Below are 13,009 nucleotides of genomic sequence, written 5' to 3' on the forward strand. Positions count from 1 at the left end.
AGTTTACCACTGCATTTTTGCATGGTATTGTTTGCAGTTTTCCCAGGCTTTTCCCATGGTTATACTGCTCTATGCATTTACCGCAGTGTGCCATGTTTATTAATGTGCTTTACCATACCTCCCTATTCTTTCCAATGCTTGCCTGTGTTTTACAGGGTTTTCATTGTGCTTTATTACACTTTGCTACGCTTTTACTATGGTAGACTCATGACGGCAGGTTTTACTGGGTGCAAAAAAAAAACACATGAAAAAGCTAACATGTAATTTCAGTTTTTATCTCTCTCTCTCTTCTCTCTCTCTCTCTCTCTCTCTCTCTCTCTCTCTCTCTCTCTCTCTCTCTTATATATATAAAAGCAAATTTAAGTGCTTAATAATACCCCCCCCCCCCCCCCCCCCCCCCCCCACACACACACACACACACACACACACACACACACACACACACACACACACACACACAAAACAGGTCAATAACATATATTAATTACATAGCCACTTCAAAAGATAAACAATGCTTTTGCTAATGGATTGAAGTATGACAAACAAAGCCTATTTCAGCAACAATATCACCTGAAGGGAACTTGAAGAACATGCATATTAAGCAATGCAGGGAAGCTCAGAGTAAGTAATACAAGGTAACCTAACCGGTTATAACCTGAATCACAGCCGTCTGTTACAAAAGAACCTGCTGCTTTGAAAACATGCAAGAGGTTCGAGTTACAAAAACTCTCCACCTCTAAAGACTTCCCCATTCTCTTACAAGGAAGTATACTTTTATACTGATTAAGAGCTTGGGAGCTCCTGGCATATGCAGAGAACCGGTGCTTGTGAAATCCAGCGTCCATGGCTTCGACTGAGGAGAAGCAATTGAAAACCCTGAAGATTTTTACTAAAGAAGACTTCCATACAGACTGGGTCAGGATTGCAAGTGGCGGGTTCGGCCAAGTTTACAAAGTCAAGCACAAGTTATGGAGGGAAGCGTTTGCAGTGAAATGCTGTTCGTCAGGGTCTTACGACACCGGCCTGTACAGGTAGCAGGTGCTTTCTTGTAGCTGTCTTCAGATTTGCCTGGGGCAGCTTGTAAATTATAGATTGCCATTTGTAAGAGTTAGAATTTATTTTATTTTATCTTGCAGGTTAATCGTATCCTTGTCTTGGTAAATTTACAGGATTTTTTAGTTCTAATAAATAAATACTATTATCCATATGAAAATGTTCATAGATTAATTTACTTAATGGGACTAACAGTTCTTTACACCAGACAGCCTGAGGCTTGGGGCCCCCCAGAGGTCAAAATGTGGCCCTTTCTGTTTTTGTTTAAAAAACAGTTCGATCATTAAAAGTATTTGGACCTTGAAAGTAGAAAGCATAAAATTTAGCTTCTTCTAACCAAGCTGAAAGGTGTTGAAATAAAAGAATACTAACTAAAACTAATTTAATCAGGCAAGATATTAAGAGTTCTTTGTTTAAAATAATAATGTATTTTCTTGCTTTCTAAGACATTACAGAGGTTTAATATTGAGGCTTACTGGGCTCCATGGTGATGGGGGGAATGTGATGTTCCTTAAGGAATGTAAACAAACACGAACTGCTTTCTGGTTAAAGAACACCCTGTAAAGGAATGCTTTTAATAGACAGCGCGTTATATTTTACAGTACAGTTGAACACATTTCTAAGTGTATCCATTCTTCACACAGTGTGCCTGTTTGACATGAGAATCCTGTTCAGTGCTCTCCCCCCTAGTGTAGTGACTTTCTCAGGTGGGGATGATCTGACAGACGTTTTCCCCTCTGTCCTTGCACTGCGCTATCACCATGGTTGTCTGGTTAGCTCGCTGGTCTTAGGTCAGCTGTGGCTTGACCTTGTGTAGCTGCTATCCTGCCATCTGTAATCAGCATATCATCAACCCTGGGCCTGGTACATGCCTCACATCGGTGGTGGTTCTGTGCTGTGTACAGTCAGCATAAAGGAGGGAACATGACTTTTTAAAGGGGACACACAACAGCCTCTACTGCTTGCATAACTGCCTTCCATATTCCTTTGTAGAATCATGATAGAGGAAGCTTCCAAGATGGAGAAAATGAAATTCCGATACATTGTCCCTGTTTACGGGATCTGCAACGATCCACCGGCCATAGTGATGGAGTACATGAAGAATGGCTCTTTGGACCAGATACTCCCTACCCACAATCTCATGTGGTCCAAGAAGTTTGAGATCCTCCACGAAGTAGCCCTGGGCATGAATTTCCTGCACAGTGCTACTCCACCCTTGCTTCATCTCGACCTGAAACCCGGGAACATCCTTCTAGATGAAAACCTGCATGTAAGGGTAAGGGCAGCCGACACTTGGAAGCGATGGGGTGCAGTTCCTCATTTAACCAGCAGAGTTTGTTTGTGTCGATAGCCCTAGCATACTTCAGGGGGTAACTGCAAGCTACTCTTACACTGTCTTGAGGCATCTTGTAAACACTGCCCAGTGGCAGAAAAGAAACCCGTGCCCAGTCACATTGTCAGGACATAGCCCTATAAGAAGGAAAGAGGCACAGACCTGTGTCGTTTTGAAAATACAGACAAAATCTTAGAAATACATGCATGGAAACACATGTTCTAGAATCTTTCCTTTTATACCAGCTTGCCGTTTAAGAAAGGATCTTGTTATCAATGCGCTGTGGATTTTCATATATAACAGAACTTGAGTGATAAAAATGCTGAAGTCATTATAAACTCACAAATATTTGATATTCATTTGATCATGAAGATTTTTAGAAACACAAATTCAGGGGCTGGACAAAACCTTTGAGAAACTTGAGTCGACAGACATTTCGGCTAGTGACTTCATAGTGATTAAGACAGTATGCGGTGGTATTAATATCTCAGTTGGAAAGGGCTGGCTCTTGGGAATAGGTTTACACCGTAGTATAGTGGTATACTGGGAATAATTAGTGCCGGCGTGGCAATGTGGGAAATGTGGGGAATCTCTCAAAGGTATAGAAGAGAGAGAAGGAGAGGAAATTAGACAGTGTTGGTTTTTCTGTGTTGATTCCAAATGGGTCATCACTTGTACTTAGCCAGCCATACGTACATAAATGTGTGGACCAAATCTGAGGGCTTGTTTTCTGTCCCAGATTTCAGATTTTGGCTTGTCCAAATGGAAGGAGTGTTCCAGCAGGATGGAGTATATTGAGCTCTCTGCGATCAGAGGAACGCTGAGCTACATCCCCCCAGAGATGTTTCTACAGAACAGCAAACCTCCAGGAACTAAAAATGATGTGTACAGGTAAGTGCTTTTTATCAGGGTAAGCCAAGACCACCTGCTCTCTGGCTGTAGGCAGTCTAAGACAAGAGGCAGCTGGAATGTTTCAGGCACCTGGAGGAAAGATTATCAGTTGCAGCAGATGCAAAGCCATCTCGGAGCTTTACTTGAGAGTCGATTTCCGCATTTGTCTTCCAGTAAAGGAAGATCACAGACGTGATCAAGTTAGAGACACAACATTGCAAAATAAATTAGCTAGGAATAAAAAAGAAAATGAAAAAAGTGCCATGTTGGCAGAGCATGCAGCAACAACAGCCGCTCAGTAGCTGGAGGTGAGCTGGCACCTGCTCTGTGCATGCAAACAATTCCCTGCAGGCTCACTGGAGTACATCCTCTTTTGGGCAGCGTCTTGTATTAGCATGCATTTCCATAACTGTAACTCTCTTTAATTAGAGAAACTTTCAAAAGTCATGCCATAACAGTGGAAGTTAGAGCTGCTTAACTTGTTTAACTTCGATCAGACAATTTGGGGCATGGCTTCATGGCTGCTGTGTACCAGCTCTGTTACATTATTATTCGTACAGTTCATTCTTTGAACCACTAGTGAATTTTAATTTTAGGAGAATCAGAGTAAATGTCCTGTTTCTATTTTTACAGCTTTGCCATTGTGATCTGGGAAGTCCTAACTCAGAAAAGGCCATATTCAGGTATTAAATAGAAATTGTTACTGCAAAACACATGCATTTACGACATGTTGGAGAAAATACATTTTTGAACGGTATAGTTTGGATAAAAATGTGATCTAATTGTACTTGAGCAAAGAATATTAAAAAAAAAAAAAAACATATACAAGCTACTAAAATTTGAAGGAAAAAAAAGTAAAAATACAGCTTTAAAACCTGTGGTGTTATATCATTATGCAACTAAAGCTCTAGCTATAAGATTAGCTAATGAGTCAAATCCTAGTGTTGAAATTCTAAAAGCCCTTCGAAACAAACATCTAGAAGAAACAGACCCACTGTTTATCAGTTCGAGCCTGAATCCTGGTGACTGTTTCCTTAGGATTTGAGTTGTTTTAATTGTGTTCCTTTCTTAATTAACGTGGCATCATTTTTTAGAGGGTGGTTTACCTTCTTAAATGATGAGTTTTCATGTACTCAGGAGCCAATATGATGACGGTGATAGTAAAAGTGGCCGCTGGGAGAAGACCCGGTATGGAGGATGTCCCAGAGGACAGGCCACAGGAGTGTGAGCAGATGATCAACTTGATGCAACGGTGCTGGTGTCAGGAGTCAAGTCGGAGACCTTGTTTTGCAGGTAACAAAAACACATGTGTTAAGATGAAATGTGCAAGGAGTCGATTCTTCTGCGCAGAGTTTAAATGACGAACTCAGTCGGGTTTGGTGCAAATCAATGCTTATGATTGTATTATTAACTTGAATGTGATTAAACCCCCCAAGCCCATTCCAGCTGGAAAGGGGCTACATGCTGAATATAGAGGATTCCGGAATCGATTTCTCCAGTGTAGCTTGAATCCAATTAGATTGGGTATAAAAACAGGTCAGTTCAGGAGTTTCAGGTAGTAGCTTTAGTATGGTTCTCTTGGGATCTTATTTTAAGGCAAAGACAAATCTAATTACATTTTCTTTTTCAAAAACTGTTTCAAGATACTTTTCCAGGACTCTCAAGGGCAAGAATCATTTCTTAAGGTAAATGTATGAAACAAATTAACATTCATTAAACATCTCTACTTGACCTAGACATTACCAAAGAAACAGAGGTCCTCCATGAGATGCTGAAAACACCAAACCTGGGTCAGAGACCAAAAGAAAAGGCAAAATCACACCAGCTTCTCTACTGCAAAACCTCCAACAGCATTAAAGTGAGTAGAGCTGGGGCTGCTGATTTTCTGCCTGGGAGATTTCGAGTCGGTCAGGGTGACAGCTTCAAGTTCAAACCTCAGTTCACCTTGCAACCTTGTTTTGTGGATAGCAGAAGTTATATCACGGCTTTTAACTGCATAACATGTTCATTTTGCCCAACATGAGAGGCGTTGGAAGTGGGAACGTTTAGCTGTAGTTATAATTCATCATGATTCTCATATAACAATGTGTTGATGTTGTCAAATTTTGTTAGGTTGCTATACTGCTGTGTCTCATCCATTTCGTAAATCTCTTTCAAAGGTACCTAAGATGGCACCAAACACAGAAATAAGCAATGAAAGTGGTGAGTAATGTTTTATTTGTGCTTCATATTATTGCTGTAAGCATAATATTAATGATATGCTAGTGGCAGAGTCATTATTTGGCATGCCAATGAAACAACACACACAAAAAATAAGACTGGAAATATGATCTAATGCCATGGTACTATGTTGGTAACTTTTTTGTGAGGGTGAGCAAAGATGGGAAACAGGTACATATGAGCAATAGTTGGACCTATAGAGCTGGTTGGCACATCCAAATTAGCTGTGAAATGTGATGTAAAATGACACTTATGAAAAGTCATGTAATGGTTGTTTTCATTCTGTGGCAGATGAAGAAGGATCTGAAAAAGACATCATTAGCACAATGACAAAAAGAGACCTCTCTATTTTCAAGAAGGTACTGAAGGAAGAACACGTGACCATGGTTTTTGAGGACAACTACTCCTTGCTTCACTATGCTCTTGCCACGGGAGACACAGAGATTGTAAAGGAAGTTCTGAGTTTTGGGTCAAAGGTAGACTCCCAAAGTGTCAATGGGTACACGCCTTTGATTATAGCTGCTCTATATAAATATCTAGACTTGTGCTCATTGTTAATTGAGCATAAAGCAAATGTGAACTTGAGTGATGAGGACAAGTGGACCCCTCTCCATTTTGCCGCTCAGAATGGTGATGACAGGATTGTGCGCCTCCTTTTAGACAACGATGCAGACGTGAACGCCAAAGAGCGTGACGGTTGGACGCCTCTTCATTTGGCAACTCAGAACGGCCATGAAAACGTTGTCCGGGTCCTCCTCCCACGCCAAGCCGCCATTGACCTTCAGGAGAACGAGAACCGGACAGCCCTTCACATTGCAGCCGCTTTTGGCCACATCAATATCCTCAAACTGCTGCTAAGCCAAGGAGCCGACCTGAACAAAAAACAGAAGGGCTGTCAGACGGCTCTGCATCTGGCCTCGGAAAAAGGACACTTTAGAGTTGCGAGGCTTTTGGTGAAAAGTGGGGCAGACCTAAACAGTATGGATAGCAACCATTACACTGTCCTACACATGGCTGCTTTAAAGGGATACAACGGAATATGTAGGCACCTGCTAAAGCACAGTGCGAATCCAAATCTGACAACCATGCATGGATGGACACCCTTGCACCTTGCTGCTTTTAATGGCCATGCAGTCACGGTTCGGCTGCTGAAGGAATACCATGCGAAGCTCAATGTCAGGGGAGACATGGGGTGGACGCCTTTGCATTTGGCCACTCGCAGCGGCCTAGAAGAGGTCATTTCTGAGCTTCTTGAGGCAGGGGCTGACCCCAACATCGCAGAGGAATCCGGATGGACGCCGCTCCATCTGGCTATCCAGAGAGAGAGCTTTCTCAGTGTCCTCAAGCTGATCGACCATCGTGCGAACGTCAATGCCAGAAACAGGTACGGGTGGACTCCTTTGCACATCGCAGCACTGAAGGGGAATGCCCCAATAGCAAAGGCTTTATTAATGAACAGTGCTGAGCTAACCCAGGATTTAAGCGGCTGTACTGCACTTCAATTAGCAGTGAGAAACCAGAAGGAGAACATTGTAAAGTTGCTCAAAGGTGAGGAAGATACAGAAGATGGTAGTTCTCAATTAACATTTAAATAACACACATACTAGCTTTGTTTCCATCAAGGCTATATTGTCGAGCTCTCTGTTTTAGTGGCAGCGGTAATCTGGCAAGCAGACACAGCCTGGATATAATGATGATTCTTAAAAATCACGGGGAGCAGTACAGGTCACTAACAGAAGAAAATAAGTCACACATGCTATGAGGATCCTTCACAAAGCAGGTGACTCATACCTGTATTGGCTCGTTACTGGAATGTGGAACCTGCTTGATTCCTGTTATGATGCTCTCACCCTCATTCCAGTCTCAATAAACAGGGCAAAAGTTTCTGGTGCCTTTTGCAATCTCATGGGGAGACAGCAGAATCCGTAACAGTCGTTCATCCAACAACACTACCTGTAAACTAGCCAACTGAGACAGTTCAACAAGTTGTCACATTCAATATATACAAGACAGTGATGATTTTATTTAGCAACAATGGGTAATATACTGCAGACTAAGCTAAGAAACTAATCCTATAAAGCCCTGCATGCTTGTTAATCTGGAAGGATAGCTATTATGGACAGAGCGCACTTGCCCTGCAGGGCTCTAGTGACTGCCTGACTTCAGTGCCATTTCCTATTTCAAAAACAACAGCAGAGTAATTGGATTTTATGGAAATGTCCCCATTGTAACTATCTGGCAAAGATCTCCCTGTGATCAAATAATATGTGAAAAGACAGACCAGTCCTTTGTCACCAGCTTTAAAGGTATTTGTTGTCTGATTAGTTTGTTATCTGAAAGAATTCTCTTGCAAGTGTTCAGAAAGCAAAAGCCAGCTTCTGGGCTGAAGTGATTTTTTACAAGAGTAGTTTATTGAATTTCTAGGCTGTATAAATTGTAATGATTTTGTATAATAAAACCGAAAGGCATGTATTTGTAGATTACAGTGTTATACATTATTTAAGATTTTTTTTTTTTTTTTTAACTTCAGAAATGAAAGAGTTTAATAATTCTAAAGCACTTATTCCAAGAGTATGTCAAAGAATAATCCTCTAATTTGTGCTGCTGTGATGAAACAACTAAATCATTCAATGCATTAGAACCTGCCACTGTGAGTTTGCACAGGCATGGGGCATTTATTCTGTGCTTTTCCCGTGGTTGTTATGCATTTTCGTTGGTTTGTTAAGTTTATTTTTTTACATGCTTTGCCATATCTCTCTGGGCTTTACCATGCTTTCACTGTGCTTCATTACACTTTTCTGTGCTTTGACTGCGATAAGCATTTATATGAGAACCACCTTATGAAAGGAAACAAGACGCTAGGATCATTGTATTAACTGCCTAGAATGGGAACCCATGTCACAGGAATATATTAACGGCAAGAGAAAACTGAGCCACTTACCCCTGACTGGTGGCTGCTGTTCTGGTAACAGGTTAGGAGGCTTGTATGTTTAACAATGCTAAAAAGTATATATTTGGCACATTTGGATAAAATAAATAAATACGCACAACAGTTGTTGTGTCTGCCTCTGTTCAGCTGTAACCTGGTCTTTTGTGTCTTTTTTAAAGGTTATTTTAAACAGCTGTGCAGCTTTGTGTAATATAAAGAAACTGGACTGGCACCTCACAGGAGTGTTTTACCTTCAGAAAAACATGCCAATAAACTGTTGAATTGAACCACGACGAGGCTGGCACCGGCAAGAAAAGAAACAGATTGATCAATCCCTGTTGCTTCACTGTACCCTTATACTGTGTTTGGATTCCACAGCCCAGCACAGCAGCTGCAGGTGGGGTGACTCTCATTCCTGCCTCTGATTTTCCTGATACTTGCATGAATGCCTTTTGGTAGATTCTCGTCACGTTAAAGACCATGGTTATGTGAAATTCAAATATCACCCACCTTGACAGGTTACGAAAGGATTCGATTATCAAACTGAAGTGATTAAGGATGGTGTACGCTAACATTATCTGAAGTCACATTCTTTATATCATAATTATATCATTACCATTAATATTTTACAAGCTCTAATTATGGCGGTAAATGTCTGCATAATTATTATAGTGTAACAAAGTGGAACTATAGGTCTAATTAAGAATAAATCACTCTGCTCAGGTGCATATATTTGCATATATATATATATATATATATATATATATATATATATATATATATATATATATATATATATATACACTTTATTAAAGACTTCCTTTCACATAAAAATAGTTGCAGTTGATGTATATGGTAGTTTTCAGACCTTCACATTAATGGATAGATTGCGCAAACATTCCTATGCAAAGAATGTTTGTTTGCATTGCATAGGGATTGTCTGCACACACAGCAGAGATTACCAGGGACTGTGCATTTCCTTCTGAGGTCTTTCCCTGATGGCAATCTGCAATCATGCTGCATCGTACCTGGGTTGTTTAATATGTGAAGTGCAATCACATTTTCAGCATGTGCATTATATATTTAGAGAGTCTTTTGTTTGTTCTGGGATTATCGGTTCATTCAAATGAATGTCACTCAAAGGGCAAAGGATTTCTTAGAAAAAAAATGTAGAGAGTGAAAGCGAATAAACAAATAAAAAGCGTGATGTAAAAAAAGACATTCCCTTTATTTTCCCCACAGGATCTGAAGCTTTCAAAATTATTTATTTGAGAAGTAGTTGCTTAATATCACCTCCCACCCCCCTTTTCCTCCAATACAGGCTGGACTACAAAGGCCAGGGCTGAGCTCCCTGTGGGCCAAGAAGAAAACTTTACTTGACCGGGATTCGAACCGGAACGCTCCTGTTTGCATGACTCACCCCGCTTTTAAGAGCCAATGAGAACCTCATCACTTATGTTTTATAAATAGCACATATCCAGCACATGGTGAACAATGTATAGTGAAATGTTTATTTTTCATATGGGCCACTGCAGCTATCACAATCCATTCCAAAACAAACCAGCAGACCACAGCACAGCACAACAAGACTGCTCTGGATTCGCAGCATGAAACTGAGGCAGGCTCCTGGGGCACGCCACACAGAAACCCACAGAAATATTCTTCTCTCTTGCTCAGGACCAGTTGCTCCACTAGTTTTTTTGTTTTTTGTTTTTTGTTTTTCTCTGAAGATGCCCTTGATGTCAACAGAGATCCTGCACCTCCCTTTTACAAGGTTGAACACCTTAGGCACTCTTTAATTTGTATAACAATGGAGCACAAACTGTGGACAAAACAAGCTGGCACAGGCTTCACTGGGATTACTGCAAGAACTCCTGTGCTGTAATGTCAGAAGCACCACAAAGCACAGATACAGGGCATACATTGTAGAGAATAACTGAAGCTCCCAGGAGAGGCTCTTATATCTCCCTAATTGCTGAGCCTGTCTTTCTATATTAAACTTGTGTATTTTTGCTATGCTTGGCTGCAAGATGCATGCTACCACGGCTCTAATAGCTTTCATTTTTCTTATTGATAATAATGTAAATGTAATCTGCTCAAGACCTGTTATTCATTTTGAACATGTCTTCTGGCTCTTCAAATCCGGGAGGTAGCAGACGCTGACTCCCGATGACCTTTTGAAGCTGACATGCATCTGAATTATTATTTATTTTTAATGTGGGATTTGTAGCATTGTTTAATATTTATCCCAATTCACACCTGTCGCATCGCTTGTCAGAAGAAAGGCTGCAGAACTCCTTGAGGGAGTAGCTACGTTCCAATAACCTGCAGTACACAATTCTATACGTCGCACTGTGCTTTAATCTTCGTTAACATAGAAATAATGGGCAATAACACTTTTTGAATGTGCATCAGATTTGACATATTCCGTTACTGTCCTCATTTATTTTTTATCTCATGCGCATATGTATCTAGAGCTCTATAAGCGATGAGGTTATTTCCTCCATGTCAGGGTGGAATTATACTTGCAAGTTAATACATCGTGTGTAGAGTGACTCTTGTGCTTATTGTGTAAGAGATGTGTTCTCGTGCAGGCTGGGTGAGAGGACCACAGAGAAAAGCTGAGCGGTTCTGGCTGCTCAAACTGTGTGAAATGACGTCTCTTATAAAAAGACACCTTGTGCACACCACGTTCACTTATTATAAATCACACAAATGAACTCAGGAGTAGCTTTAAAATGATTTTTTTGTACAACATATTATCCCCCCCCCCCCCCCCCCCCCCCCCCCCCCCCTCACCGGTCGTGGAATGGTTCAGTCTGAAATCAACTGCCCTCCCTAATTCATGCAGGCCTACAAGTAGCAGGTTGTCATCCAATATTTAAAGCCTTAGGAGGATGTCCTTAAATAAATCAGTGAGACATCCTCCTGCGGAGAATAAAAACTATTTACAGCCATTGGGTTCAATATAGTGCATGATAATGGAGCTTCTCCCCATCAGGCGAACCACTAAAGGCATCACATTTTTGACAATATATCCTTAATGCAAAGATGTGCTGCTGTATGCAAGATACCTTGCAACAAAGGCAGCATCATAAATTTGTGAGGAGACCTTGCTCAGATGAATCTAATGAAACTCTTTTCAGATAAAATCAATTCTGTTGAGAATAACTCTTAGTTATTATCAGCCAAACAGCAGCTATTGATTTCTCCGTGACCTGCAGCTTTCGCAACAGATCGCAATGCTAAGAGATCAATACCATTGCCCTTTTTAATGATGAATGTGTCTACAGTGAAAAATATCTACAGTGAGAAATAGAGGGGATGTAAAAGAAAGCCTATGAAGAAGAAGAACAAAGGCTGTGTCACAGATCAGGCAACACACATTTTTTAAATTGGGAGAGGCAATTCAACTCAATAGCTTCAAATAGCTCCCGGATTGCATTAAATTGGACCGCGCAGACCACTTTCCTTGGAATTGAATCATTCAGGAATTTGCATATGAATGCATTTTCATTTTTGTACTACACACACACATTATATATACACAATATTCTATCATTATGTAGAATGCCTCAATTTTCCTTATGATTCATATGGAAAGTCATTCATCTGTAAACCATTGTTGATTGTGCCTACAATAGAGTACTGGCAGTGATATGAATGCAGCTCAACATTTATTAGGGTCGTATTCTAAGATCACGTTAAACATTTCTTAAACATAACTATACATATGAGATGTTATTAGAAAAACAACTTGACTCGCTTCAATTGGCTTGTACTTAATTCTGAGTAAAAAAAAAACAAAATAAAAACCTTGTAATTAAATAATATGTTCTTTCATTCAAAATGTGACAGATTACAAATGCAGGAACCTAAAGTGTCATTAATCTGCACTGAACGCATTGTAAAAATCATTGAAGCAATAAAGATATTGAAATTATTTACTACTCTTTACAGGTTTAACAGGCTTTTTCGAAACTAGTAGGTTTCAGACAGCCCCTTACCCCTGCTAGCTGACCAATGCATATTTAATCTTCTTTCAAGCTTTGCTGAGAACGTTAGTGTAAAGTAAATCATACACACATACTGGTTCAGTGTTTCAACGAGCACAAATGCTTTATTATCTAGACCTACATTTTTAACCCTTTTTTCATTAAAGTCTCTTCATAGAAGACTTTTATGTCACCACAAGCTGGGAATTTGTTAGGGTTTAATGCTACATTTAGTCAGTAAAAATGTCAATCAAAATTATTATTTTTTTTTTTTTTTTAAATAGAGCAATGTAATCAATCCTGCAAATCTTGTGGTTCTTTATCTTTCCATTATATTAAAACATTATTTTAATAACTCATAAAGCTTTGTGAATATCCCCTTCGATCACAATTTTTTTAGAAATTTTAAAACAGTTTGTGTGAACTTTATGGATTTCGAGAATGTGTCCTGCCAAAACATTAAACATTAAAAAAAAGAAGAAAAGACATAATGCATTATAAAATAAATACATAGACAGGAAACTTAAGGTACAATTATACACACAGTGGCTGAAAGGTGCACACCATCGCTATCACTCAGTTTGATTA

At 39.9% G+C, this 13,009-nt stretch overlaps 1 protein-coding gene across 1 annotated transcript; it reads left to right on the forward strand.

Moving 5' to 3' along the window:
* Positions 1–742: 742 nt before the first annotated feature.
* ankk1 (ankyrin repeat and kinase domain containing 1) lies at positions 743–8,597 on the forward strand. The gene is made up of 8 exons (XM_041235060.1): positions 743–1,031; positions 2,047–2,329; positions 3,126–3,277; positions 3,911–3,960; positions 4,415–4,570; positions 5,014–5,135; positions 5,437–5,479; positions 5,789–8,597. The coding sequence occupies exons 1-8, from the start codon at positions 844–846 to the stop codon at positions 7,090–7,092; spliced, it is 2,298 nt and encodes a 765-aa protein (XP_041090994.1). The 5' UTR covers positions 743–843; the 3' UTR covers positions 7,093–8,597.
* The last annotated feature ends 4,412 nt before the right edge of the window (positions 8,598–13,009 follow it).

This window comes from Polyodon spathula, chromosome 36 (assembly GCF_017654505.1).
Source record: "Polyodon spathula isolate WHYD16114869_AA chromosome 36, ASM1765450v1, whole genome shotgun sequence".
NCBI lineage: Eukaryota > Metazoa > Chordata > Actinopteri > Acipenseriformes > Polyodontidae > Polyodon > Polyodon spathula.

Bases quoted from the DNA above. Each gene is read 5' to 3' on its own strand.
- ankk1 (XM_041235060.1), top strand. From the start codon at position 844: ATGGCTTCGACTGAGGAGAAGCAATTGAAAACCCTGAAGATTTTTACT. The intron at 1,032-2,046 runs GTAGCAGGTGCT...ATTCCTTTGTAG, and splicing joins TACGACACCGGCCTGTACAG to AATCATGATAGAGGAAGCTT. The intron at 5,136-5,436 runs GTGAGTAGAGCT...TCTCTTTCAAAG, and splicing joins AAACCTCCAACAGCATTAAA to GTACCTAAGATGGCACCAAA.